The sequence below is a fragment of the Phyllobates terribilis genome, unplaced genomic scaffold (assembly GCF_046119375.1).
Source record: "Phyllobates terribilis strain yellow unplaced genomic scaffold, ASM4611937v1 Scaffold_17__1_contigs__length_24005725, whole genome shotgun sequence".
NCBI classification, from domain to species: Eukaryota; Metazoa; Chordata; class Amphibia; order Anura; family Dendrobatidae; genus Phyllobates; species Phyllobates terribilis.
In genome coordinates this window covers 12,620,389-12,646,738 of record NW_027362777.1, presented here as the reverse complement: position 1 = coordinate 12,646,738, position 26,350 = coordinate 12,620,389, and the positions used below count along the sequence as shown (strand labels likewise).

At 46.1% G+C, this 26,350-nt stretch overlaps 1 protein-coding gene across 1 annotated transcript; it reads left to right on the top strand.

The window, feature by feature from the left end:
- Positions 1–634: 634 nt before the first annotated feature.
- On the top strand, positions 635–22,923 carry LOC141176080 (uncharacterized). The gene is made up of 8 exons (XM_073660072.1): positions 635–718; positions 4,857–4,953; positions 16,318–16,467; positions 16,597–16,773; positions 16,856–16,979; positions 17,063–17,160; positions 17,351–17,441; positions 20,978–22,923. The coding sequence occupies exons 3-8, from the start codon at positions 16,390–16,392 to the stop codon at positions 22,153–22,155; spliced, it is 1,746 nt and encodes a 581-aa protein (XP_073516173.1). The 5' UTR covers positions 635–718; positions 4,857–4,953; positions 16,318–16,389; the 3' UTR covers positions 22,156–22,923.
- The last annotated feature ends 3,427 nt before the right edge of the window (positions 22,924–26,350 follow it).

Sequence of the window (26,350 nt, the reverse complement as noted above, 5' to 3'; positions counted from 1 at the left end):
GTACACCTAGTACACGCGCCGCTCCGCTCCGTACACCTCGTACACGCGCCGCTCCGCTCCGTACACCTCGTACACGCGCGGCTCCGCTCCGTACACCTCGTACACGCGCGGCTCCGCTCCGTACACCTCGTACACGCGCGGCTCCGCTCCGTACACGCGCGGCTCTGCTCCGTACACCTCGTACACACGCGGCTCCGCTCCGTACACCTAGTACACACGCGGCTCCGCTCCGTACACCCGCAGCTCCGCTCCGTACACCTCGTACACACGCGGCTCCGCTCCGTACACCTCGTACACACGCGGCTCCGCTCCGTACACCTCGTACACACGCGGCTCCGCTCCGTACACCTCGTACACACTCGGCTCTGCTCCGTACACCTCGTACACACGCGGCTCCGCTCTGTACACCTCGTACACACGCGGCTCTGCTCCGTACACCTCGTACACACACGGCTCCGCTCCGTACACCTCGTACACACGCGGCTCTGCTCCGTACACCTCGTACACACGCGGCTCTGCTACATCCACACTGTAAACCCCTCCTGACCCCACACATAAACTTCAGCTCATCCAGCACCATGACAACCAGCACAGCAGAGTCCTGCATCCACTGAGGCCCCTGATCATGTGACCCCTGACTCCTCCCCTCATGTGACCTCATCACAGCTCCTGTGCGCACAGAGCAGCCATATATGTGGTGGCGTCTCTGCAGGTGGAGGTATGTGGAGACCCCATTACTGGGCGCAGGGGGCATTAACCCCTTCAGCACGGAGACTCTTTTGGGGTCTTGTGTTGCCCCTTTATAAGAATCATAAGGTTTTTGTTCTGTTTCCTGTAATAGATACATACGACCCAACTATGGAGACAGGAAGGGAGGAAACGTATTGTTCTCATAGTACAGGACCCCTTTACTGCCCCACAGTGTAATGCCCCCATTATGCCCCTTATGCAGGATGTATGATGCCTCCACACAATGTAATGCCCCATTATGCCCCAACATAGTGTAATGCCCCCATTATGCCCCTTATGCAGGATGTATGATGCCCCCACACAGTGTAATGCCCCCATTATGCCCCTTATGCAGGATGTATGATGCCCCCCCACACAGTGTAATGCCCCCATTATGCCCCTTATGCAGGATGTATGATGCCCCCCACACAGTGTAATGCCCCTTATGCAGGATGTATGATGCCTCCCACAGTGTAATGCCCCCATTATGCCCCTTATGCAGGATGTATGATGCCCCCCACAGTGTAATGCCCCCATTATGCCCCTTATGCAGGATGTATGATGCCCACACAGTGTAATTCCCCCATTATGCCCCTTATGCAGTATGTATGATGCCCCCCACAGTGTAATGCCCCCATTATGCCCCTTATGCAGTATGTATGATACCCCCCACAGTGTAATGCCCCCATTATGCCCCTTATGCAGGATGTATGATGCCCACACAGTGTAATGCCCCCCTTATGCAGGATGTATGATGCCCCCACACCATGTAATACCACCATTATACCCCTTATGCAGTATGTATGATGCCCCCACAGTGTAATGCCCCCTCATTATGCTCCTTATGCAGGATGTATGATGCCCCCACACAGTGTAATGCCCCCATTATGCCCCTTATGCAGGATGTATGATGCCCCCACACAGTGTAATGCCCCCATTATGCCCCTTATGCAGGATGTATGATGCCCCCACACAGTATAATGCCCCCATTATGCCCCTGTAATCAGGTGACTGGATACAACGCACAGACATACACAATGTGGGAGTAACAAATATAATTATTTATGTCCCTGATATGGGGGAAATGTTATAACTATAGCAACCGTGAATAATGCAGAACAGGGAGATTACAAGGTGAAATCTAGAATATCAGATATACAATGAATTCTCCGGCTCCCTCTAACTGTAATCGCAGCCTCTGACCGTATGTTACTTTAGCTATTGACAAGGGTGATGGTCCCGACAAATAAATATATATATATTTACACACACACGCACACACGTTCATTTTTTTCTCAGTAAAGTACACTCTGCACCCCATCTTGACTGAAAAAAATGTAGAAATGTAGAAATTTTTGCAAATTTATTAAAAAAGAAAAACTGAAATATCACATGGTCATAAGTATTCACACCCTTTTCTCAGTATTGAGTAGAAGCACCCTTTTGAGCTAGTACAGCCTTGACTCTTCTTGGGATTGATGCAACAAGTTTTTCACACCTGGATTTGGGGATCCTCTGCCATTCTTCCTTGCAGATCCGCTCCAGTTTCGTCAGGTTGGATGGTGAACGTTGGTGGACAGCCATTTTCAGGTCTCTCCAGAGATGCTCAAATGGGTTTAGGTCAGGGCTCTGGCTGGGCCAGTCAAGAATGGTCGCAGAGTTGTTCTGAAGCCACTGCTTTGTTGTTTTAGCTGTGTGCTTAGGGTCATTGTCTTGTTGGAAAGTGAACCTTCGGCCAAGTCTGAGGTCCAGAGCACTCTGGCAGAGGTTTTCATCCAGAATATCTCTGTATTTGGCCACATTCATGTTTCCTTCAATTGCAACCAGTTATCCTATCCCTGCAGCTGAAAAACACCCCCATAGCATGATGCTGCCACCACCATGTTTCACTGTTGGGATTGTATTGGGCAGGTGATGAGCAGTGCCTGGTTTTCTCCACACATACCTCTTAGAATTATCACCAAAAATTTCTATCTTAGTCTCAGACCAGAGAATCTTATTTCTCATAGTCTGGCAGTCCTTCATGTGTTTTTGAGCAAACTCTATGCAGGCTTTCATATGTCTTACACTGAGGAGAGGATCCGTCGGGCCACTCTGCCATAAAGGCCCGACTGGTGGAGGGCTGCATTGATAGACTTTGTGGAACTTTTTCCCATCTCCCTACTGCATCTCTGGAACTCAGCACAGTGATCTTGGGGTTCTTCTTTACCTCTCTCACCAAGGCTCAGTTTGGCTGGATGGCAAGGTCTAGGAAGACTTCTGGTGGTCCCAAACTTCTTCCATTTAAGGAATATGGAGGCCACTGTGCTCTTAGGAACCTTGAGTATTGCATAAATTCTTTTGTAACCTTGGCCAGGTCTGTGCCTTGCCACAATTCTGTCTCTGAGCTCCTTGGGCAGTTCCTTTGAGCTCATGATTCTCATTTGGTCTGACATGCACTGTGAGGTCTTATATAGACAGGTGTGTGCCTTTCCAAATCAAGTCCTATCAGTTTAATTAAACACTGCTGGACTCCAATGAAGGAGTAGAACCATCTCAAGGAAATGGACAGCATGTGACTTAAATATGATTTTCTGAGCAAAGGGTCTGAATACTTATGACCATGTCATATTTCAGTTTTTCTTTTTTAATAAATTTGCAAAAATTTCTACATTTTTGTTTTTTTTTTTCAGTCAAGATGGGGTGAAGAGTGTACTTTAATGAGAAAAAAAATAAACTTTTTAGAATTTACCAAATAGCTGCAATGAAACAAAGAGTGAAAAATTTAAAGGGGTCTGAATACTTTCTGTACCCACTGTATATAATATTTTCCCAGCGGGGGTTTCCGGTTCTTCCCCATAGGATGCAAGTCCTCCTGACAAAGTTTATCAAGGCTCGCTGGGCCGCCATCACTTCAACCAGCCTTGCCCTGCTTGTTGTAGTAGCCTGGACCAACCCCTGTAGCATACGTCAGTGCTGGAAGCAGCAGCCTGGCTCACTTGCGCCTCCCACTCTTCACTGTAGCCGTATACTCCCGAGAGGAATCTCTTCGCGGATCTTCGGTGCTTATCCAACTGTGGGCATACCCGAATTACTGGGGTCTAGTTCTCTGGCCTTGACTGGCGTAGCTGCGACTTCGGCTCTTGACCGGCGCAGGTCTGGTTCTTGGGCTTTAGCTAGCATAGACTGGATTCTGGGACTCATCTGGCACCGGCCGGGTTCTGCTACCCGGCGCACCACAACGCGCTGCCTTGGGTTTTACCACGGCCTGGTTCCTCGGCTTTAGATTCCCCTGCACATATCGTGCTCGATTCTTTGCTTGGCAACAAATCTGCTACCATTTTGGGGAGCTGGCCTTTTATGTCAAGAAACTGGATCATCAAAGTCACCTTACCTGGTGAACCATCTAGACTCCTTCCTGAAACTCGATCTCTTCCAATTGGTTCTGGAGGGTTCCGCTTGGACGACAGATGGCAGTCTTCTTCTACAAATGCTGCACAACACTGAGGATTTTCTCTTTTTATGGCGCACAATCTTACACTTCTTATGCAGTATGTATGATGCCCCTCACACAGTATAATGTTCCTACAGTACTGCCATCTCTCATACAAAAGATAATATTTCAACAGTTCCACCATCCTCCGCACACACAGTATAATGTTTCCACTGTACCACCATCCCTCACACACATTATAATATTCCCACTGTACCACCATTCCCACCACACACAGTATAATGTTCCCACAGTACTAGCATTCCCCTAGCACAAAGTTTAATGTTCCCACAATACCACCATCCTTCCATGCACATTATAATGTTTCCAGAGGACTGCCATCCCCCACTAACAGTGTAATGTTCCCACAGTACTGCCACCTCCCCACACACAGTAAAATTTTCCCACAGTACTGCCTCCTACATACACAAAATGGTACTATCTACCCCATGGCTAATTAATAAATACTTACTTAGCCCCATTTTTGTTGCAGATGCTAATAAACCCAGGACCTATGAGATATTTACGTATGACCAAATTACCGTAGGGGTAAATAAACCCTAATTAAAGGATTAAAAGCAATAAAACATTAATTATCTTTAAAAGTGGTATATCAATTTAAAATTTCGCCATATTATCTCCACTATGACTGCAGGAAGAAAGAGCAAGAAGCTGTTAAGATTTTGGACATAGAAGTGGCCAATTTATTGGTACCTATTGGACCTATGGTGCTAAAGCAAAGGCTTTAAAAGGTAAGTGACTCCATTTTTTATTGCATTATAACTAGTGTTGTGCGATACCTTCCGATATCGGGAAATATCGGATCGGATTGGATCGGACCGATACCCAAAAAGTATCGGATATCGCCGATTCCGATACCGGAAACCAATGCAAGTCAATGGGACACAAATATCGGAATGAAAATAAACCCTTTCTTTCCTTGTAGGTTAATTCTACATGAAGGAAAACAACTAAGAATAATGTAGAATGTATTGGGGGGGGAGACAATAAAGGCATAGAGGTTTAGCCCAATCAAATGGAATAGCAGGAATTAATATTTTTTTTTAAGACGTTCTGAGTTACGGAAATATTGACTATGTTAAGTATTTTTATATTTTGTCAGATATTTATGTTTCACTACTTCCATGCTCTTCACCTTCTTTTTTACTTCTCCCACACTTTCTCCTTCATCATTCTCAGCATCAGCATCTTTTTCATCAACTTCTTCTTCACCTTCTTCATCTTCTTCTTCACCTTCTTTTTATTATTCTTTTTTTTTACATTCTTCATATTCTTCTTATTCAACTATTATTCTTCTTCATATTCTACTTCTTCATCTTCATCATATTCTTATTTGCGACAGGCATTCCTGTAGTTATCTATAAAAGTTTGAACATTACACCTTTTGTTCTGCTTGTCACAAAAGATTTACAACAGGATTTGTCCGCGTTCAGTTTGGCCTGCAGCAGCAGGTCTTTTCCAGGGGCACCACGAGGAGGAACGGACTCACCCCCATACACTGCTTAGTCATCTTCTGCTTATAATTTCGATATTATCTTTTCCTCTGATTTTTAGTCTTATGCTTAATGTTCTTCCGCTTTTTGTTCTGCAGCTTCTTGTACTTCTGCTTCTTGGTTTTCTGTCTCTTGTTCTTCTGTATCTTGGTGGTTGTCTTCTTCTTCTTTGTCCTCTTGTTCAGCTTCTTCAGGGTCATCTTCTTGGTCTTCTTCGGGGTAGTCTTCAGGGTCGTCGTCTTCGGGGTCCTCGTCTTCAGGGTCGTCTTCTTCGGGGTGGTCTTCAGGGTCTTCGTGTTCAGGGTCGTCGTCTTCTGGGTCCTCGTCTTCTTCGGGGTCCTCGTCTTCGGGGTCCTCGTCTTCGGGGTCCTCGTCTTCTTCGGGTTGGTCTTCAGGGTCCTCGTCTTCGGGGTCCTCGTCTTCGGGGTCCTCATCTTCTTCGGGGAGGTCTTCAGGGTCCTCGTCAGGGAGATCCAGAGTGATTACCAAGAACAATTTCAAAAAGCTTGAACTTGGAAATGTAGCAGAAGGTACAAGAAGGCTGAGGAACTACCGAGGACCAGCTGACGGTACTGGAACCCGGATGGGTAGTAGAAGTTACAAGAGCAAATGGAACTAACGAGGACCAGCTGACGGTACTGGAACCCGGATGGGTAGCAGAAGGTACAAGAGCCAATGGAACTACCGAAGACCAGCTGACGGTACTGGAACTCGGTTACTAAGCCGGAGGTACTTGTGCCAGAAAGCACTACCAAGGACCAGCAGACGTTGGTGGAACTTGGATACCGAGAAGGAGGCACCTAAGCCAAAGGCACTGCCGAGAACCAACTGACGGTACTGGAACCCGGATGGGTAGTAGAAGGTACCAAAGCAAATGGAACTAACGAGGACCAGCTGACGGTACTGGAACCCGGATGGGTAGCAGAAGGTACAAGAGCCAATGGAACTTCCGAAGACCAGCTGACGGTACTGGAACTCGGTTACTAAGCAGGAGGTACCTGTGCCAGAAAGCACTACCAAGGACCAGCAGACGTTGGTGAAACTTGGATACCGAGAAGGAGGCACCTAAGCCAAAGGCACTGCCGAGAACCAGCTGACGGTACTGGAACCCGGATGAGTAGCAGAAGGTACCCATGTAAAAAAAAGTTTCAAGGCCGCGAGCTGGCCGCAGTTACCAAAACCCACAGTCCTACAGGGGGTGCTTGTCCTATTGGCACTATGGAACCAGCCTTCATTGCCAGATCCCGCAGCCCACATAGGAGTCACCTAAACTGCAGGCACCATAGAGTCGGCTAACCCGACCGCAACACGACAGGACAACGCATTGGAGGCAAAGTGACGTTGACACTACCCAGAAACAGCTGGATTGCTGGAACCAGGCTGGGCAGGAGGGAGTACCCGTGCCGAAGACACTGCTGGGAAACAGCTGGCGGTGCTGGAACCCAGGGTAAATACTAAAAACAGAGTGGAGCCAGAGGCGTAATTGGAGCAACTTTAAAATCTGTAGTAGTGTGAATGTGGACAGAGCAGGAGAAATTGCCGGACACACAGCTAGGGATCAGCTGACGTTACTGAACCCCAATAACACTGGAGCAAGCGTTGACTGTGCAGACGGCACTTCTGAGCAGTAACTAGCGGTATTGGAGCCCAGGGTAAATACTAGAAACAGAGGAGCCAGAGGTGTAATTGGAGCAAGTTTTAAATCAGTAGTACAGTGGATGTGGACAAAGCAGGAGAATTTGCCGGACACACAGCTGGGGATCAGCTGACGTTACTGAACCCCAATAACACTGGAGCAAGCGTTGACTGTGCAGACGGCACTTCTGAGCAGTAACTAGCGGTATTGGAGCCCAGGGGAAATACTAAAAACAGAGAAGCCAGAGGTGTAATTGGAGCAAGTTTTAAATCAGTAGTACAGTGGATGCGGACAAAGCAGGAGAATTTGCCAGACACACAGCTGGGGATCAGCTGACGTTACTGAACCCCAATAACACTGGAGCAAGTGTTGACTGTGCAGACGGCACTTCTGAGCAGCAACTAGCGGTATTGGAGCCCAGGGTAAATACTAAAAACAGAGGAGCGAGAGGTGTAATTGGAGCAAGTTTTAAATCAGTAGTACAGTGGATGTGGACAAAGCAGGAGAAATTGCCGTCCGCACAGCAGGGGAACAGCTGACGTTACTGAACCCCAATAACACGGCAGCAAGTGTTGACTGTGCAGACGGCACTTCTGAGCGCCAACTGGCGGTGTTGGAGCTCAGGGATTACAGTTCAGGTGGTAGAAACATGAACACAACTGGAGACCTGGATACTGTTGCCAACCAATTATTTATTCTGGAAGAGGACTGGCAAATTCATGAGAGATCCAGGCCTTGTTCATTTTGAGAAAAGTAAGCCGGTCAACTTTATCGGACGATAGTCGCATGCGACGGTCTGTTAGTACACCACCTGCGGCACTAAAGACGCGTTCCGATAATACACTAGCAGCAAGGCAAGCTAGCACCTCCAATGCATATTGACTAAGCTCTGGCCATGTATTCAGCTTACAGACCCAAAACTTGAAGGGAGAAGAGCCGTCTGGGAGTACACTGAGAGGGCAAGACATGTAGTCTGTCACCATCTGACGGAAACGTTGCCTCCTGCTGACTGGAGCCGTCTGTGATGGTGTAGACATTTGTGGCGGTGGGGACACAAAACTTTGCCACATTTGGGCCATACTGGTCTTGCCTTGTGCTGAGGCGCTGCTTCTGCTCCCTCTTTGTGCAGAGCTTCCTCCACTGCCTCGACGCACTGAGCTGCTTTGTAAAGCACTAGCAGCACTGCTCTCGGTTGGAATGGAGAACATGATGGAATGCACCAGTGCGTCTTGGTACTCCCGGTTCAACGGTGTTATGAGGCTTTGTAAGTTGTCCCGGTAGCGAGGATCTAGGAGGGTGGACACCCAATAATCAGCCGTGTTGAGAATGTGGGCGATGCGGCGGTCGTTTCTCAGGCACTGCAGCATGAAATTAACCATGTGCTGCAGACTGCCAACTGGCCAAGAAACGCTGTCCCCTGCTTGAGGCATGATCTCTGCCTGCTCTGCATCACCCCACCCTCGCTCTAGATACTGACTACTAGAGCATTGTGTACCTCCCTCCTCTGGACAGATGTCTTCCTCATCCATTGACTCCTCCTCATCCTCCTCACAAAGTGTCCCCTGCCTAGGTCTTTGTGAGGAACCACGTTGCGCAGACTGTAGAGAATCAGATGGCATTTGTGACTCCTCATCCTCCACCTCTTCCAAAACCTTGTCCCTTAGTGCTTGCAGTGTTTTTTCAAGCAGGCAGATAAGGGGGATAGTCATGCTGACTAGTGCATCATCTGCACTCGCCATCCGCGTGGAATAATCGAAGGCACGCAAAACGTGGCAAATGTCCTTCATAGAGGCCCACCCAGTGGTGGTGAAGTGTGAACGGCGCGCACTGCGACTTGTTTGCGCCTGCTGCAGCTGGTACTCCATTACTGCTGCCTGCTGCTCACACAACCTCTCCAACATATGTAACGTTGAATTCCACCTGGTGGGTAGGTCACATATGATGCAATGTTCCGGAAGACGTAATCGGCGCTGCAGAGCTGCAATGCGTGATCTTGCGTTGCTGGAATGCCGCAAGTGAGCGCACTCTATGCGGACCTTGTGAAGCAGTGCATCAAGATCCGGATAGTCCCTCAAAAAACTCTGCACGACCAAGTTGAGCACAGGTGCCAGCCATGGGATGTGAATGAGGTTGCCTAGGCCCAGAGCTGCCACCAGATTTCGGCCATTGTCACACACTACCATGCCTGGCTGGAGATTCGCTGGCACAAACCACACGTCGCTGTGCTGCTTGATGGCATTCCAGAGCTCCTGCGCTGTGTGGCTTCGATTCCCAAAATAAATTAATTTTAATACGGCCTGTTGACGTTTGGCCACGGCTGTGCTCATATCGGTCATCATAACAGGTAACCAACCGTTCACGGGTCGATGTGGAGGTAGACCGTGATGGCTCCTGCAGCGCTGATTCAGAGGAACTGGAGTATGAGGAGGAGTCAATGTGTACAGACTGGATTCCTGCAATCCTTGGAGTTGGCAGAACACGTACAGCGCCACTCTCAAGATCTGTACCCGGCTCCACAACATTTACCCAATGGGCAGTGAGGGAAAGGTATCGTCCCTGTCCATGCTTACTGGTCCATGCATCGGTGGTCAGGTGGACCTTGCTACTGACGGCATTTTGTAGCGCATGTTTAATTTCTCCCTCCACATGATGTTGCAGGGCAGGGACGGCTTGCCTGCTGAAATAAAAGCGGCTGGGTACGTTGTATTGTGGGACTGCCAATGCCATAAAGTTACGGAAGGTGTCAGTCTCCACCAGCCTGAATGATAGCATTTCAAGGGCCAGTAGTTTAGCAATGCCAGCATTCAGAGCCTGTGCTCGGGGGTGGTTTGCCGAGTATGAGCGCCTTTTCTCCCATGCCTGTGCTAACGATGGCTGTAGACTGGCCTGGGAATGTGAGGATGACTGGGAAAGTGGTGCTGTGGGTGGAATTACACTGTGTCTCTGTACAACAGTGCCAGAGATTCTTCCATGGCGATCCTGTGAGGAAGCCGAACCAGCTGTGTGTGAGCTGGAGGAAGAGGCTACAACACGAGCTGAAGAGGTGGTAGGTGGCGCTGTAGGTTGGCCTAGGTCTTCAGTGTGTTTTTGTAACTCCACCATGTGCTTGGTCCGCACATGTTTCCACATATTTGTGGTATTGAGGTTGCTGACACTTTTCCCTCTTTTCACCTTCTGATTACACAGCTTGCATTTGACAAAGCAAATGTCATCTGCAACTGTGTCAAAAAAGGACCAGGCACTGCAAGTCTTGGGAGCGCCCGCTTTGGATTTTGGAAGAGCCATGCTCCTAATGGGTGCCTACGTGGAGGCTACAGGCAACCAATTCTGCCCCCTCCCTCTCCCTCCTTTTTGGGCTGTTCGGGGAATCTCTTCCTCAGAGCTGCTCCCACCACCTTCCTGTCCCTCACACCATGATGGGTCAATGACCTCATCATCTACACCAGTGGTCCCCAACCTTTTTTGCACCAGGGACCGGCTTGAAGCAAGATCATTTTTCCATGGCCCAGCAAGGAGGGGGTGGGGTGGGCGGGGCTTTGGTCATATGGGGGCGGGGTAATGGAGGGATTTGGAGTTTAGTGCATACTTATCATATAGTGTAGACCAGGTCCCCGCCAGGAGCCCCACATAATGTGCTGTGCCAGGAGCCGCATCACTGAGGCCCCATCACGCACTGCAGCAGGACAGGGCAGCTGTCCTGACAGCTGCTGTTCAGCTGCATTTACTTCATCCCAGGGGCGGACACAGACTGTAGTGGGCCCCTGTGCAAGAAATTTTTGGGGGCCCCCCCCGCCCTTCATAAGGCAACAAAGTTATGTAAACATAACCCCCCCATGTGCATCTCTCACCCCCCCATGTGCAGCTCACCCCCGTGCATCTCTCATCCCCCTCCGTGCATCTCTCATCCACCCCCCGTGCATCTCTCATCCACCCCCCGTGCATCTCTCATCCACCCCCCGTGCATCTCTCATCCCCTCCGTGCATCTCTCATCCCCCCCGTGCATCTCTCACCCCCCCGTGCATCTCTCATCCACCCCCCGTGCATCTCTCATCCCCCCCGTGCATCTCTCATCCACCCCCCGTGCATCTCTCATCCACCCCCCGTGCATCTCTCATCCACCCCCCGTGCATCTCTCATCCCCCCCGTGCATCTCTCATCCCCCCCGTTCATCTCTCATCCCCCCCGTGCATCTCTCATCCCCCCCGTGCATCTCTCATCCCCCCCGTGCATCTCTCATCCCCCCCGTGCATCTCTCATCCCCCCCGTGCATCTCTCATCCACCCCCCGTGCATCTCTCATCCACCCCCCGTGCATCTCTCATCCACCCCCCGTGCATCTCTCACCCCCCCGTGCATCTCTCACCCCCCCGTGCATCTCTCACCCCCCCGTGCATCTCTCATCTCTCCCCTCCCTCCCATGTGCATCTCTCATCTCTCCCCTCCCTCCCATGTGCATCTCTCATCTCTCCCCTCCCTCCCATGTGCATCTCTCATCTCTCCCCTCCCCCCATGTGCATCTCTCATCTCTCCCCTCCCCCCATGTGCATCTCTCATCTCTCCCCTCCCCCCATGTGCATCTCTCATCTCTCCCCTCCCCCCCATGTGGATCTCTCATCTCTCCCCTCCCCCATGTGCATCTCTCATCTCTCCCCTCCCCCCCATGTGCATCTCTCATCTCTCCCCTCCCCCCCATGTGCATCTCTCATCTCTCCCCTCCCCCCCATGTGCATCTCTCATCTCTCCCCTCCCCCCCATGTGGATCTCTCATCTCTCCCCTCCCCCATGTGCATCTCTCATCTCTCCCCTCCCCCCATGTGCATCTCCCATTCCCCCCACTCCTAGTTAATTGTATTTAAAAAAAAATAAAACTTGTTATACTTACCCCCATGCGATCCCTGCAGAATCCTGGCGCTCGTCCAAATCGCTGACACCAGGTTCTCCTGACTTCCGGCCATGTGACGGCGCCGTCACATGACCGGAAGTCAGGGGAATCATGAAGGTGCTGCCGCAGCAGCGCAGCGCTAAGATGTCCCGGACCCGGCGCTTAGCATGCGGCCGGGGGCCCCATGAGGAGAGAGACGCACAAGAGGGGGGCTCCGAGGGGGCTCCTACCGGCCGGGCCCCATACTGGAGTCAGGGCAGTCATGCCCTGATGGCGGCCCTGCTGGAGGCTGGAGGGGCGGTTGGGGACCTCTGATCTACACCACCCTTTTCAAACAACTGCTTCTCCTGGGTAGTCTCGACAGCACAGTACGCACCAGAAAGTGGCACCTGAGTCTCATCATCAGATGCGTACTGAGGTGTGCTGCTGACCATAGGCACTGACCCAACCGCCTCTTCAGATTCAGAGAGACAAAACGGTTGCGCATCACTGCATGCTACCTCTTCTTCAAATTCTCGAATTCTGCTTGGCGGGCTCCCTCTTTACAAGCCAAGAGATTCAGAGAACAGAAGTAGAGATGGCTCCTGTCCAGGGCTCTCTGACTGCCTGGACAATTTGGCAGGTGGTGAAGAGACAGATGGGTGCTCTTCAGTGCTCAGGACCTGAGAGGATCTGGAACTAATTGAAGTTGATGCGTTAGCTGCCATCCATCCGACAACGGCTTCAATTTGGTCCTCCAGTGGGGTTCGGCTAGCTCCTACTAAGCTGCGCATAAAGGACTGTTCCCTGGTAAAACTGGGGGATGCTGAGTCACTGGTGCCCGCAGCAGGTACAGAATCCCCACGTCCTCTCCCTGCAGGCACAGAATCCTCACGTCCTCTCCCTGCAGAAACTCCATGCCCACGACCACATGCCTTACTCCCTGCCTTCTTCATCTTGGTAGACAGATAAAGATAGGCAGAAAAGTACTAAGGGCTTAGTGTGCTTATTCCTGAACAGCTGCTAACAGGTATAAGAAACACTAATTTTATAAAGTGTGGACTAGACTTTAATAAGAGCTAATGTGGCCTACACAACTGTAAAGTGGAGTGTTTGGTGAACTTTATTTAGGTTTTTTTTTGTCACAAAAAGACACTGGATGTGCCCAAAGATGTAATACCGATAGTATCACAAACTTTTTGTAGCTATTACAATGTAGGAAGGTAACCTACAATGCAATAGATGAGGCTACAAAAAATAGGCTAATACTAATCTGGCTGGGGCTGCAGGGCACAATGCTGCAGAAAGGCTCCTCTATCTTCTCCTATATAGTGTGTTTGGAACCAATTTAGCTGAATACGGATGGAACCACCACACTAATGGGAGATATCAGGAAAAATTATGAATTGGCAAAAAAGGACAATGTATGAGGCAGTGACACACACTGAGTGCACTACAACCAGACGTGGTTGAAGCACACACTACAGGGTGAGCTGCACTCACACACACAGACCTTGCAGACAGCGGTGAACAGCACAGAGAACTGTGCACTAGCGCTGCAAGGCACAGCGATTTATAAAGTAGCTTGGGTAAAGCAGAATAGACCAAATAGGTAGCTAAAACTGTCCCTCAGAACAACAGCGTCCTATCCCTAACTGAATTCACAGCAGAGTGAGCTCAAAATGGCGGCGGCGGCTTTTATAGTGCATCATGACATCATTTCAGCAGCCAATCACAGCCATGCCGTTAGTTAAGATGCCTACATGCCTAACAGGATGTGCCCACACTTCTTAGGATCCTCATTGGCTGAATAAAATGAAAATGGCTCACTGCATTATGGGAACTTCCGATTCCGGTATACGATATTGCAAAAGTATCGGAATTCCGATACCGCGAATATTGGCCGATACCCGATATTTCAGTATCGGAATGCTCAACACTAATTATAACCCCAGCCCCCTGAGGAAGCCAGTCATCGAATGAACATAGAGAGTACTACTGAGAAGTTGTACCGATGGACCTCAGCCAGTGAGGTCCTGACAAATCAACTGGGAGCATAGAGTAGCTCTCAGGGGCCGTAGTGACACAAGGGATGATGGGCCTTCCCATAATGGTTTGCTGGACTGTTGTGGCTTGTAACAAAAGTTATATACTGCTACATGTAACCAAAAAGTTCCGGACTGCTTCTTCTGCATTATGCATTAATACGTTGCATTCAATCACGCAGTTAAATCTGCATGTGTTCATTGAACAATGCGGATTTACCACATCTAATACTTTCTATTGTGGAAATTTCTGTTTGCGGAGACTAGTGTCTCCACAACAGAAATTAACATGCTGTGGCTCGTAAACCCGCACCACCGGTGAGTTTACGCAACGTCAAATAGAAGCACCTTGGGCATGGGATTTCTATAAATCCCATCTACTGTGCTTGTAATGTGGAATGTAGCGTTTTATATGCAGCACAGGTGAGCTGCATCCAAAACTCTGCTATTCCTGATCGTGGGCACGTACCCCTGGACATTGTTCTTCCTCCTTCATCTCCACATCATCTGGTCCAGATTTGCAGAATCAGGAGATATGAGTTCTCTATATACATATTTACTTCCTTTTGAGGTTGGGGGGTCCACTTATAGCTATTGTTGTTATGGACGTGACTTACCTAACATTGCGCAGTGAATCTGTTTTCACTATAGTGACTGATATTTCTTGTTGATAAAACTGTAATATTTTTTTCACTTTAAACCTTTTTTTAAACAACACTGATTAGTGCGATCATACAACATGCAAGACTCTGATTGCTCAGTGATGCACTGTACTACTGTAGTGCCGTGTATTATCCCTGCCTGTTAGTGTAATACTAACGACTCCATACACATGAGATAAGTGTTGCCTAAATGGTCATTTGGCAGACGGCTATCTCTCCCGACTCCCCCATACACACAAATATTCCATCTTTCCTGTGGTCTGTATGAGAGAGTCACCTCCGGACTCCTATAGCGGAGGATTATCTACAGGAAGAACAAACGGAATAGCCTCTGAAATTCAGGATGCCAGATCCTTCTCTGCCCTGACATTATATGTCGGTAGGCCCCAAATACATTGTATAGTCGACTAAACCCCACTGAAATCAGTGCTTTAATGCAACTTTAGTCTAATGTGTTTGGGGGTGTTAAAAGGTAACTTATTACTATTGAGTACTTGGGTGAGGAGGGGAATTGAGCCAAACTTTGTCAAACCTTCATAGATGCCATGTTTCCTTTTGACAGCAGCAAGTGGTTAAACTGCCAAGGTTTCTGTTGCAGCCGCACTTGTGCCATCCCTGCGGTGTACATCTATGTTCTGGTGCCCAAAAGAGTTATTTTTTTAAAAAAACAAATGTTTAACTTCTTAAGAAATAACAATGGGCCTAATACGTTTTGCAAGTTTCTTTCTTTTTACAAGAATTGTTGGTGCCAGTTTTCTTTTGAAACCTTTTAATATCTGATTTTTTTTCTGGTGTATTTCTTGTAATATAGGAAAGCCTAAGGCCATAAATAAACCCCATAAAAAACTGTATATGGAGACTTTGGTATCAAATAATTTCTGTCTGCGGTGTTTGTGCAAACAAAAAAGCTTTTATAAAAGCCTCAAACTTCTGTGTGTGAATCAGTGATGAGATCCAATATGGTAGAGCCCGGGGAAGACGGGAAACATTCATATAGACGGCTGGTGGTGATGTAGTCAGTGACAGATTTTGGCCAAAAATGTTTCTAGAGCTGTAGTAGAAATGAATATGTCGTCCTCACCATGAAGTAATTATTTCTCATGTCACGTGTAATGAATATCTCCTGCAGTATTACTAATGCTGATTCCAGTGTCGGTAAATGAGACGACAATTAGTGTTATGGAAGATGAGTCTATGAGAAACATATTCAACTGGAGAGGAAGAAACTGCTTGTTTTCTGTGGCATAAAATATATACAGTAGGTTTTATTAGTAGATGTGAAGAAGAAAACTGAATACTGTAAAATAATAAATCTCCTCATATGTTTCCCTTATTATCTCCAGTAATTGTATTATTACACAGGATTTTTATGTTACATTGTCTCATCTTCTTATTCAGGTTTCTACAATATCGGATCCTCTCAGTGAAGATCTTCTAGATAAGAGAATTTTCCTGATTTACCCATCAAAGATGGATATGGACAGAGACAAGATGGCGGAGAGGATATTACACCTCACCCTAGACATCCTCTTCCGTCTTACTGGAGAGGTGAGAGATTCTGATGACGTCACATTACATCATTCTTATCTATGGGAATAACAGATGGACAGAACTGGATAGGTGAGGACTCTGGAAATGTCTGTAGTGAGATTTATTAATGAGTTTCTCCATTACCAGGATTACATAGTAGTGAAGACCTCTAGTGAGCGCTGTCAGGACCCTGTGTCTGAGGGATGGGGAAGACCACTGAGCCCAATCACAGGGCCTCCACCTTACACCCTGATGCATGAGGACATCAATGACCAGAAGATCCTAGAACTCACCTACAAGATGATTGAGCTGCTGACTGGAGAGGTGACACTGCTGGGAATTCTGGGACATTATACAGTAATGCTATGAAGGGATCGGGGGGTGACGGTATCATTGTATGTGTCAGGTTCCTATAAGGTGTCAGAATGTCGCTGTCTATTTCTCCATGGAGGAGTGGGAGTATTTAGAAGGACACAAAGATCTGTACAAGGACGTCATGATGGAGGTTCCCCAGTGCCTCACATCGCCAGGTAATAAACAGGACTAAATACACATGGCCTATAATTATCTGTATATAAAGGATGAATTCAGTCCCTGTATGTGTTTCCTCCAGATCGATCCAGTAAGAGGACAACACCAGAGAGATGTCACCATCCTCTTCTTTCACAAGACTGTAAACAGGAAGACCCCAATGTTCCTCAGGATCATCAGGTAGATGGAGAGAAGGTGTCATGAGATCTCCCCTATGATGTGTAGACGGCTGTGAAGGTCTTGTGCTCAGTCTTGTTTTATCCACCAGGATTATATGTTTTATAATGAGAACGGTTGAGATGGCAGGATTAAAGCTGATCATAGATGGGACTTCTCCATCTGTCTGTGACTTTTACAATATTTGTTTCAGGGTGAAGATCTGACCCATATTAATACTACAGAGACATATGTGAGGGGTGATGAGCGGTGTAAAGAGGAGATTCCTACAGATAACCATCCAGGTGAGTAGTAACCACTAAATGCAGAGAAGTCACAGAGTCTTCTCAGTCACCAGCTGTGGTTGCTCTATTGGTAGTGCAGTCCGGTAGTATCACAATCGTGTGATCACCATTTTGCCGCTAGAGCATAACATTCTCCTCCATCCGAAAATGTTCAAATTACTTTGTGAATTGGGAAAGACCTTTTCTAGAGAACTTACAACCTGGAGGATCCACCTACCTCCTGGGATTAGGAGACTCTGTCCGTTACCTGCCCAGATCTGTAACAAAGCCAAATGACCGCGTACGTAGAATGTGCTGACACGTTAGAAAATCACTTGAAGAAAAATATTATGCTGGGCCTGTAAGAGAAAGCGGAGGGTAATGATGGTGTTGGCTTCCTAGATCCCTGATATCTTATTGGATGAATCTACCTTCTCTCCCTTCTGTGCTGCTGAATGTGCTCATATGGTTCCTACAAGACCAGGTCCAGTCTTTCTGGACAAACTTTGCTTTTATGATCAACATTAAATGTGCATTGAGGCCAAGTGTGAATTTCTGTACAATAACAACAGAGTTTCCCTTTATCTTGACTTTTCAAACCAATTAACTTCAAACAGGATCGTGATAAACTACATAAAAACATTACACCTGTGCCATGATATATCTCTAAGCTGTGCTTGGCTGAAGGCTGTAATATACATATATTCACGCCTGCAGAAGATGTGTTGGCATTGCTCGAGCCCTGGTTTCATGGATTCACTCCACATCATAAATTCCATTATGTTTTCAATCCTAAGGAATTCAGATTACTGCACAATCTCTCCTGAAATGGGGAGCTGTCACGAAAACACCAATTGGTCAGACCTTGCAGCTCTCTGGTGCCCCCTTATCCTGCTGATCAAACACGGTATTGACCGAGGATAAGCACGGGCGCAGCTGCTCTAATTTATGTCGACTATTGCGGTACGTGATGTAACAGGACGTATATATATACCACCAGTTCCTTCCAGGAATGTATATATACCTCCGACCAGCCACCCTCAAACCACATTATCACATAAATACTGGTATACTGCCACCACCAATCGCTTAACAGGTGGATCGGGTACCCATTAGGTAACGTGAATTAGCGGGTGCTCGACATAGGACAAGAAGAACGAAGCTGGTAAATAATAATGATTTACTCCCGAAAGTGGGCAGTATTTACAAAAGATATTATAAAAGAGACAATGTACATATATGCATAAACAGTTATTAAAATAAAAGGGATAAGTAATAGCAAAACCTGTGCCACGTGGTGATGGTCTCAGATTCTGTGGGGGGGACGGGTCCCCGGAAATTAGATGCGATTCTTCCACGCAGCGTGGTGTGCATGCATCTGACGTCCCGGGGCAAGAATGACTTAAAAAATGGCCGTTCTGGTTTTTAGTAAAGGGGCCAAAACATTAGGAGACACCCATGGTGCTTACCTCACACGGGGGCTCGGCTTTGTGAACCCACCCAGCTGCAGAAGACCTAAAACTCCTTCAGATTTCATATCTTGGTGTGGGGGGGTCCCACATCCAAGATGGAGACATCATGTTTGCCCTCAACACTATTCATGAAGATGGATATCAAATATGAAATCTCTATGATGCTCAGAAGCTCAGAACCCATTTCCCGGGCTTCCGGTGGTCTCCTAGTTGAGATAGTCTCCAAGTTGACGATCTCAAAAATGTGGTCCCTGTGTTTGTGACAGTCATGTGCATTATTAAAATCGACATTAAACGTTTGTACAGCTAAACAATAGGATTGGAGGGAAAAATCCAGGGTATACCAGTGCTTTTTCTGAGCTGAGGCTTTATGACGCTCTTAAAAATTCCTGAGGTTTGGGGGAAAAGCAACAGTGACTTCTATGTAAAACTCTTACAAATGGACAGGGGGGGTGGAGATTTGAGACAGCTCTCATTTTTTAAAACTATGACCAAAAATACATTTTGCCTGACAGGAGCACCAATACTTTCTCTACTCTTCTCATCAGGACTCATAGTAGCTCCAATGGTCCACCATAAATGACTGCAATTCCGGTTTAGTGTTGTAGTTCTCCCCTGATACATATATTGTTGTTGGGGAAGTAACATATCTTTTATTCTGTCTTTTTTTACAGGTTCATTTTGTATGATAGTTTGAGTGTAGTGGAATCGGCCTGACTCACTTATGTGACTCTGTAACTCCCTCGTTGTCTTTAAAAGAAGGTCTCCATTATGTCTTCCCAATGCCCGAGGTCTAAATTTAAGACACCTCAGCTCTGCACTATTATGAAAAGTTCTCTTTAAATGTCTAATATTTCTTCTTGAAACTCATCTGACAGAAAATATTGTCCCTTACGATAGTTTAGATTGCTAAGAGCCACCGAGCCCCATACTCTTAATTACCCCAGAGAGGTTTCACCACTAGTTACTCGTTTTTAACTGATGGAGACTGTTGAGTTTGATCATTTCAGTAGATGTGTTATTGTCTATAGTCACAGTTTTTGACTTCAGTGATCCTCTGATTTAACCTCTTCCTGCAGCCAGTTTTATGTTTCTAGTCAGGCTCCATTTTCAAATCTGACATGTGTCACTTTATGTGGAGATAACTTTGGAATTCTTCACAAAGGATAATAGGAAACAAATGGACCTTACAAATTATTTTCCAACTTCTCTTGAATTTGACAATACCCTATATACAGCTGTACACTACTGTCTGGGCACATGGCAGGTTAAGAAGGGAAGGAGCGACATTTAGCTATTAGGAATGCAGATCTTGCTGGAATAGTTCCCAGACACAATGTATTGGGGGCACTGTATGAACTGTATGGTCACCTGGCAGTTCAAAAGATGGCCACCACGAACAGGCTTGGTGCTATATAATCCATTTATCACCAGAGGAGATGGGACACACCATTTACAGATGCCTTAATATAATAAAATGACAGAAAACCAGAGCAGTAGAAATCACCATAAAGTAACTTCATTTTGAAAATTATAACCCTCAGTGAATTAACTATTGGTGCAGTGAATATTTTGACTCCACAATCACTTTCCAGAAATTAGCACGCAGTGGATGTTGGAGAGTGAAAATTACGCATTTGCCATTTTATTACCCAACACATAGTGCCCAGATTGTGCTCCAGGAGACACACACTGTAGATTAAGTGGGTTCTTCTCACTATAGTAATGCCAAATACATGGTTGCTAAATATTGTTTAGGCACACTTCAAGGCTTAGAAGGAAGGGGGAGATTTGACTTTGGGAGACCGGATTTTGCTGCATTGGTTTATGGATGAGAAGACGTTTTTATTGATATTATTTTTGTCTACATAACATTGTTTAGTGGCTTCTTATTCCATATTTTGGAGACAGAATGAACAAACAGTTCAACACCACGCTCTACTGGTTCATCCTGTGAGGTTTTCACGTTTCACTGTCATTCTGTCAATAACTTGCCATTTCTACAGACATTTAAGTAGAAATGTTCAAAAATATAAATTCAAGGATATTTCATTCAAAATTATTAATTGTTTTTTTTCTTGGCAGATGACTGTACCAGGAGATCGGAGGGACAGGAGATTTTTAAATTGAATGATCTTGAGATCTTACAGGATACAATTGAAGTGAATGCCATTTCTCCGGATATACCATCATCCCTTCAAAGCAAAGATCTATCATCTAAGCCTATGGAACAGGTCCTGTCTTCTGATTCATTACCGACTATGAAGGAAAAAAATCAAAATAAAAAAATAAGCATTAAAAAACGAACTGCTCCTAAAGGAAAGAGGTCATTTTCACGTTCAGAAAATGGAAATAGTTTTACCCTCGAAAAATCTATTCTTAAGCATCAAAAAATACACACAGCAGACAATAGATTGCTTTGTTCCAAATGTGGCAGAAGTTTTAACCAGAAATCAGATTTTGTTGCGCACCAGCGAACTCACACAGCGGAGAAGCGTTTTTCATGTTCAGAATGTGGGAAATGTTTTAACCGGAAATCACTTCTTAATATCCACAAGAGAACTCACACGGGGGAGAAGCCTTTTTCATGTTCAGAATGTGGGAAATGTTTTAACTGGAAATCAGCTTTTGTTAGACACCAGAGAACTCACAGTAAGGAGAAGCCTTTTTCCTGTTCAGAATGTGGGAAATATTTCAACCAGAAATCACTTCTTAATATCCACAAGAGAACTCACACGGGGGAGAAGCCTTTTTCATGTTCAGAATGTGGCAAATGTTTTAACCAGAAATCAGATTTGATTAAGCACCAGAGAACCCACACAGGGGAGAAGCCTTTTTCATGTTCAGAATGTGGGAAATGTTTTAACCGGAAATCCACTTTGGTTGATCACCAGAGAACTCACACAGGAGAGAAGCCTTTTTCATGTTCAGAATGTGGCAAATGTTTTAACCAGAAATCAGCTTTGATTAAGCACCAGAGAACCCACACAGGGGAGAAGCCTTTTTCGTGTTCAGAATGTGGGAAATGTTTTAACCATAAATCAGATTTTGTTAGTCACCAGAGAACTCACACAGGGGAGAAGCCTTTTTCGTGTTCAGAATGTGGGAAATGTTTTAACCATAAATCAGCTTTGATTAAGCACCAGAGAACCCACACAGGGGAGAAGCCTTTTTCGTGTTCAGAATGTGGGAAAGGTTTTAACCAGAAATCAGCTTTGGATAGACACATGAGAACTCACACAGGGGAGAAGCCTTTTTCCTAATCTTTTTTTTTTTAATCCAATAAATTTTTATAGTTATTTTTTTATTAGATTTTTTCTACAAACCAAGAAACCAGTACATACAGTAATAAAATAACATACCATAGGGATGACATACATGCATCTCTCCTATATATCCTTTCAGCTTGCCCATTACCGTCTGATAACTTGCAGTCACTATATCTTACAATTAACATTCCACATTCTTGAAATTTCTTATATAACCATAATATTGTAAAACACATTATAATCCTATACACTTCTAGGTGTGCTATATTACTGTTAAATATGAATTATGGATATTCATTTTTTAATCTGAATTCTATATAGATCAGCCTCGAGCTAGGTTTTGCTGACAAGACATTCAGGCTATTCTTGTCTTTTTAGCTCAGTGTAAGTTAGTGCCATAAGCAGAAGAACAGGTGCTGTGAGGGGCCAATATAACCCATACAGGGTGGGAGGCTCGGGGTCTCTTTTCCATTCTACATTACATGGCTCAGTGCTAGGATCTAAGAGCTGAAGAGGCAGCTGACATGTAGGCCCTGACACACGTGCTGGACACAGACAGACGCAACCTACCATTCAGGATCCCAGGAAAAGATGGGTGAATCTCAACTAATAGGCTAATTATGGACAAATGGAAAATCATTTTGTAACTATTTCACCTATTTTATGTAACTGCTGGAATTATTATTTTTAATGGACAACCCAAAAATAAAAAATATATTCTTTGAACAATCGCATCTGATAAACAGTCCTATCTACCGTATATTCCGGCGTATAAGACGACCTGGTGTATAAGACGACCCCCCTACTTTCCTGTTAAAATATAGAGTTTAGGATATATTCACCGTATAAGACTACCCCTTTTCCAACGCATACCAAACACCGGTAAAAATTAAAAAAAAACAGATTTGAATTTAACATGGTCCTTTTTTTAATTTAAATTCTTATGACATGCAGGTATATAGCAGGAAAACTGTCACTCATAAACATATTAAAATAGGGGGGACCCCACGTCATTTTTTGGGGGGGTCCCCCATTCTAATAGCTAGTAAAGGCTAGGTATTCAGCTGGGGGCTGATATTAGTAGCCTGGGAAGCTCCGTGGGTATTACCCCCTTCCCAGGCTTCAAACATCTGCCCCAGCCGTCTGCTTAACCTCCGCTAGAGACTATAATGATGGTGGATCCCACGCCAATTTTCTTTTTAAAAAATCCTTTATTTTAACACTAAATGACAATTGAGGGGTTAATAAAGATGCAGTCCCTAAATTATTATTAATTTTGTAATTAATTTTTCCCAAAAATGTTGACGTGGGCTTCGCCATATTTTTGTGTCCAGCCAGGTACAGCAGGCAGGAACGGGCTGCCCCCAACCACCAGCTGCCTATTTGTACCTGGCCGGACACAACAATATAGGGAAGCCCTTTTTTTTTTAATTATTTCATGAAATAATTTAAAAAAAAAAGACGTGGGGCTTCGCCCTATTTTTGTGTCCAGCCAGGTACAACTAGGCAGCTGGGGGCTGGAATCTGCAGCGCAGGGAGGCCCAAGCTTTCTGGGCCCCCCCGCTGCAAATTGCAGTCCGCAGCCACCCCGGAAAATGGCGCGTTCATAGAAGCGCCATCTTCTGGCGCTGTACCCAACTCATCCAGGGCCCTGGTGCGGTGGCTCACTGGGTAATAAAGGGGTTAAGGCCAGCTTGGCATTATCAGCTGGCCCTAAGCCCGAAATTCATGGGGTCACGCCAATATTAGACATGACCGCCATGAATTTCTAGTAAAGTAATTAAAAAAAACACAAACACCCAGAATAAAGTCCTTTAATTGAAATAAAGACACAATTTTTTAATGTTCTAAATTAAACCATACTTACCGTCACGCCCATTCCAGCTGAAGCCAACGATCTCCTGCAATAAAAGTAAAATAATAAAGCAACCTCATCCTTACCTCTCCATGGTTCCCAGGACCGGTCCAGCTCTGCTACATTCACATGACAGGCTGGACCGCAGCAGAACGCTGCCGTTCAGCTTGCCATGCGGCAGACACTGAGAAGCGCAGGCATGCTTGTGCTCCTCAGTGTCTGACTGTGACGGCATCCAGATGAGCCGAGATCATGTCCAATGAACTCGGCTCACCTCATGCACGTCACTGACAGCGTGGGAAAATTCTCCTGCTCCCCGCATGCGCAGTAGAAGTTTCCCACGCTGTCAGTGACGGACGTCCAGGAGGTGAGCTGAGTTCATTGTCGGCTCATCTGGATGCCGTCACAGCCAGACACTGCAGAGCGCAAGCATGCCTGCGCTTCTCAGTGTCTGCGGGATGACAGGCTGGATGGCAGCGTTCTGCTGCGGTCCAGCCTGTCATGTGAATGTAGCAGAGCTGGATCGGTCCTGGGAACCATGGAGAGGTAAGGATGAGGTTGCTTTATTATTTTACTTTTATTGCAGGAGATCGTTGGCTTCAGCTGGAATGGGCGTGATGGTAAGTATGGTTTAATTTAGAACAATAAAGAATTGTGTGTTTATTTCAATTAAAGGACTTTATTCTGTGTGTTTGTGTTTTTTTTAACTTTGACTATGGGGTTAGTAATGGGGGTGTCTTATAGACGCCTCTCCATTACTAACCTGGGCTTGATGTCAGCTGGCATTATAAGCTGACATCAACCCCAGCCCTATTACCCCCTGCCACCGCACCAGGGCAGCGTGGAAGAGCGAGGCTAAGTGCCAGAATTGGCGCATCCTATGAATGCGCCATTTCTGGGGCGGCTGACGGCTGGTGTTTCTAGCCTGGGAGGGGGCCAATATTCATGGCTCCCTTCCTGGGCTATTAATATCAGCCCCCAGCTGTCTGCCTAGCCTTTGCTAGCTATTAAATTAGGGGGGACCCCACGTCATTTTTTTGGGGGGGTCCCCCATTTTAATAGCTAGTAAAGGCTAGGTATTCAGCTGGGGGCTGATATTAGTAGCCTGGGAAGCTCCGTGGGTATTACCCCCTTCCCAGGCTTCAAACATCTGCCCCAGCTGTCTGCTTAACCTCCGCTAGAGACTAAAATTACGGGGAACCCCACGCCAATTTTTTTTTAAATAAATCCGTTTTTTTAACACTAGATGACAAGTACAGTAACCAGCACTGTCACTGTACTTCATATATATGTGACTGACATGTTTCTATCTATCTAATCTATGTGTGATGCTCTATCTTTCTGTTATAAATTGTCGGGTACAGATGCTGAATTGCCGGCCGGCTTTTTTAAAGAGACAGTGCATGAAAACACTAATATTTGTTTTAATAAATCCTTTACACTAAATGACAAGTACAGTAAGCAATACTGTCACTGTACTTCATATATATGTGACTGACATGTTTCTATCTATCTAATCTATGTGTGATGCTCTATTCTTTCTATTCTAAATTGTCGGGTGCCGGCTTATGCCGCTGCTGAATTGCCGGCTTTTCATATATTGTCACAGAAGCGATGCGAACTTCCCTGCTCCGGACACAGCGCAGCGCTTCTGTGACAAGTGAAAGCTGTCGGCACAGAAGTCCTGCGCTGTGTCCGGAGCTGGGAATACGCAGCGATGTGTCAGTTTCAGCACAGAAGCGCTGACTGTCTGGACCTACCGCCGCCGTATTTTAACTCCCTCCACCTTATATTAACTCCGACATGGCAGGGATACGGCCACGGCAGCTTATTAACACCCCCAGAGTATCCCCGCATGTCAATTTCTGAAAGTTCAAAAGCATTACCGGCGTATAAGACGACCCCAGACTAGACAGAAGATTTTTCAGTCTTCAAAAGTCGTCTTATACGCCGGAATATACGGTATATATAAATATATGAAAATAAGTATATTTAACATTTTGGCGAGCCCCCATTCCTGATTTTTTTGTGCTTTCAAGTGGCTTCCTTCTCCTTGAACAAGGTGGGGGAGAGGAGGAAAGCTTTTGCTGAACACCTGTTGTCCAAGTGTCGGGAAATCCACTAACTTTGTCACAAGAATCAGAAAGAACCTACAGAAGATTGAGGACTGATATATTCTCAAGATGGATTGACAGGCACCAGAAGTACTACAAGGATCAGACGTACACTGATGACCAAACCCCAGTGTTAAGGAGAATCTGAGAAATCTGAAGTTAAGGAAAAATATGGATATTATTTCTTCTTTTCTAAGCAAAGTAAACTAAAATTTAAGGC

Bases quoted from the DNA above. Each gene is read 5' to 3' on its own strand.
- LOC141176080 (XM_073660072.1), top strand. From the start codon at position 16,390: ATGGATATGGACAGAGACAAGATGGCGGAGAGGATATTACACCTCACC. The intron at 16,980-17,062 runs GTAATAAACAGG...TGTTTCCTCCAG, and splicing joins CCAGTGCCTCACATCGCCAG to ATCGATCCAGTAAGAGGACA. The intron at 17,442-20,977 runs GTGAGTAGTAAC...TTTTCTTGGCAG, and splicing joins TCCTACAGATAACCATCCAG to ATGACTGTACCAGGAGATCG.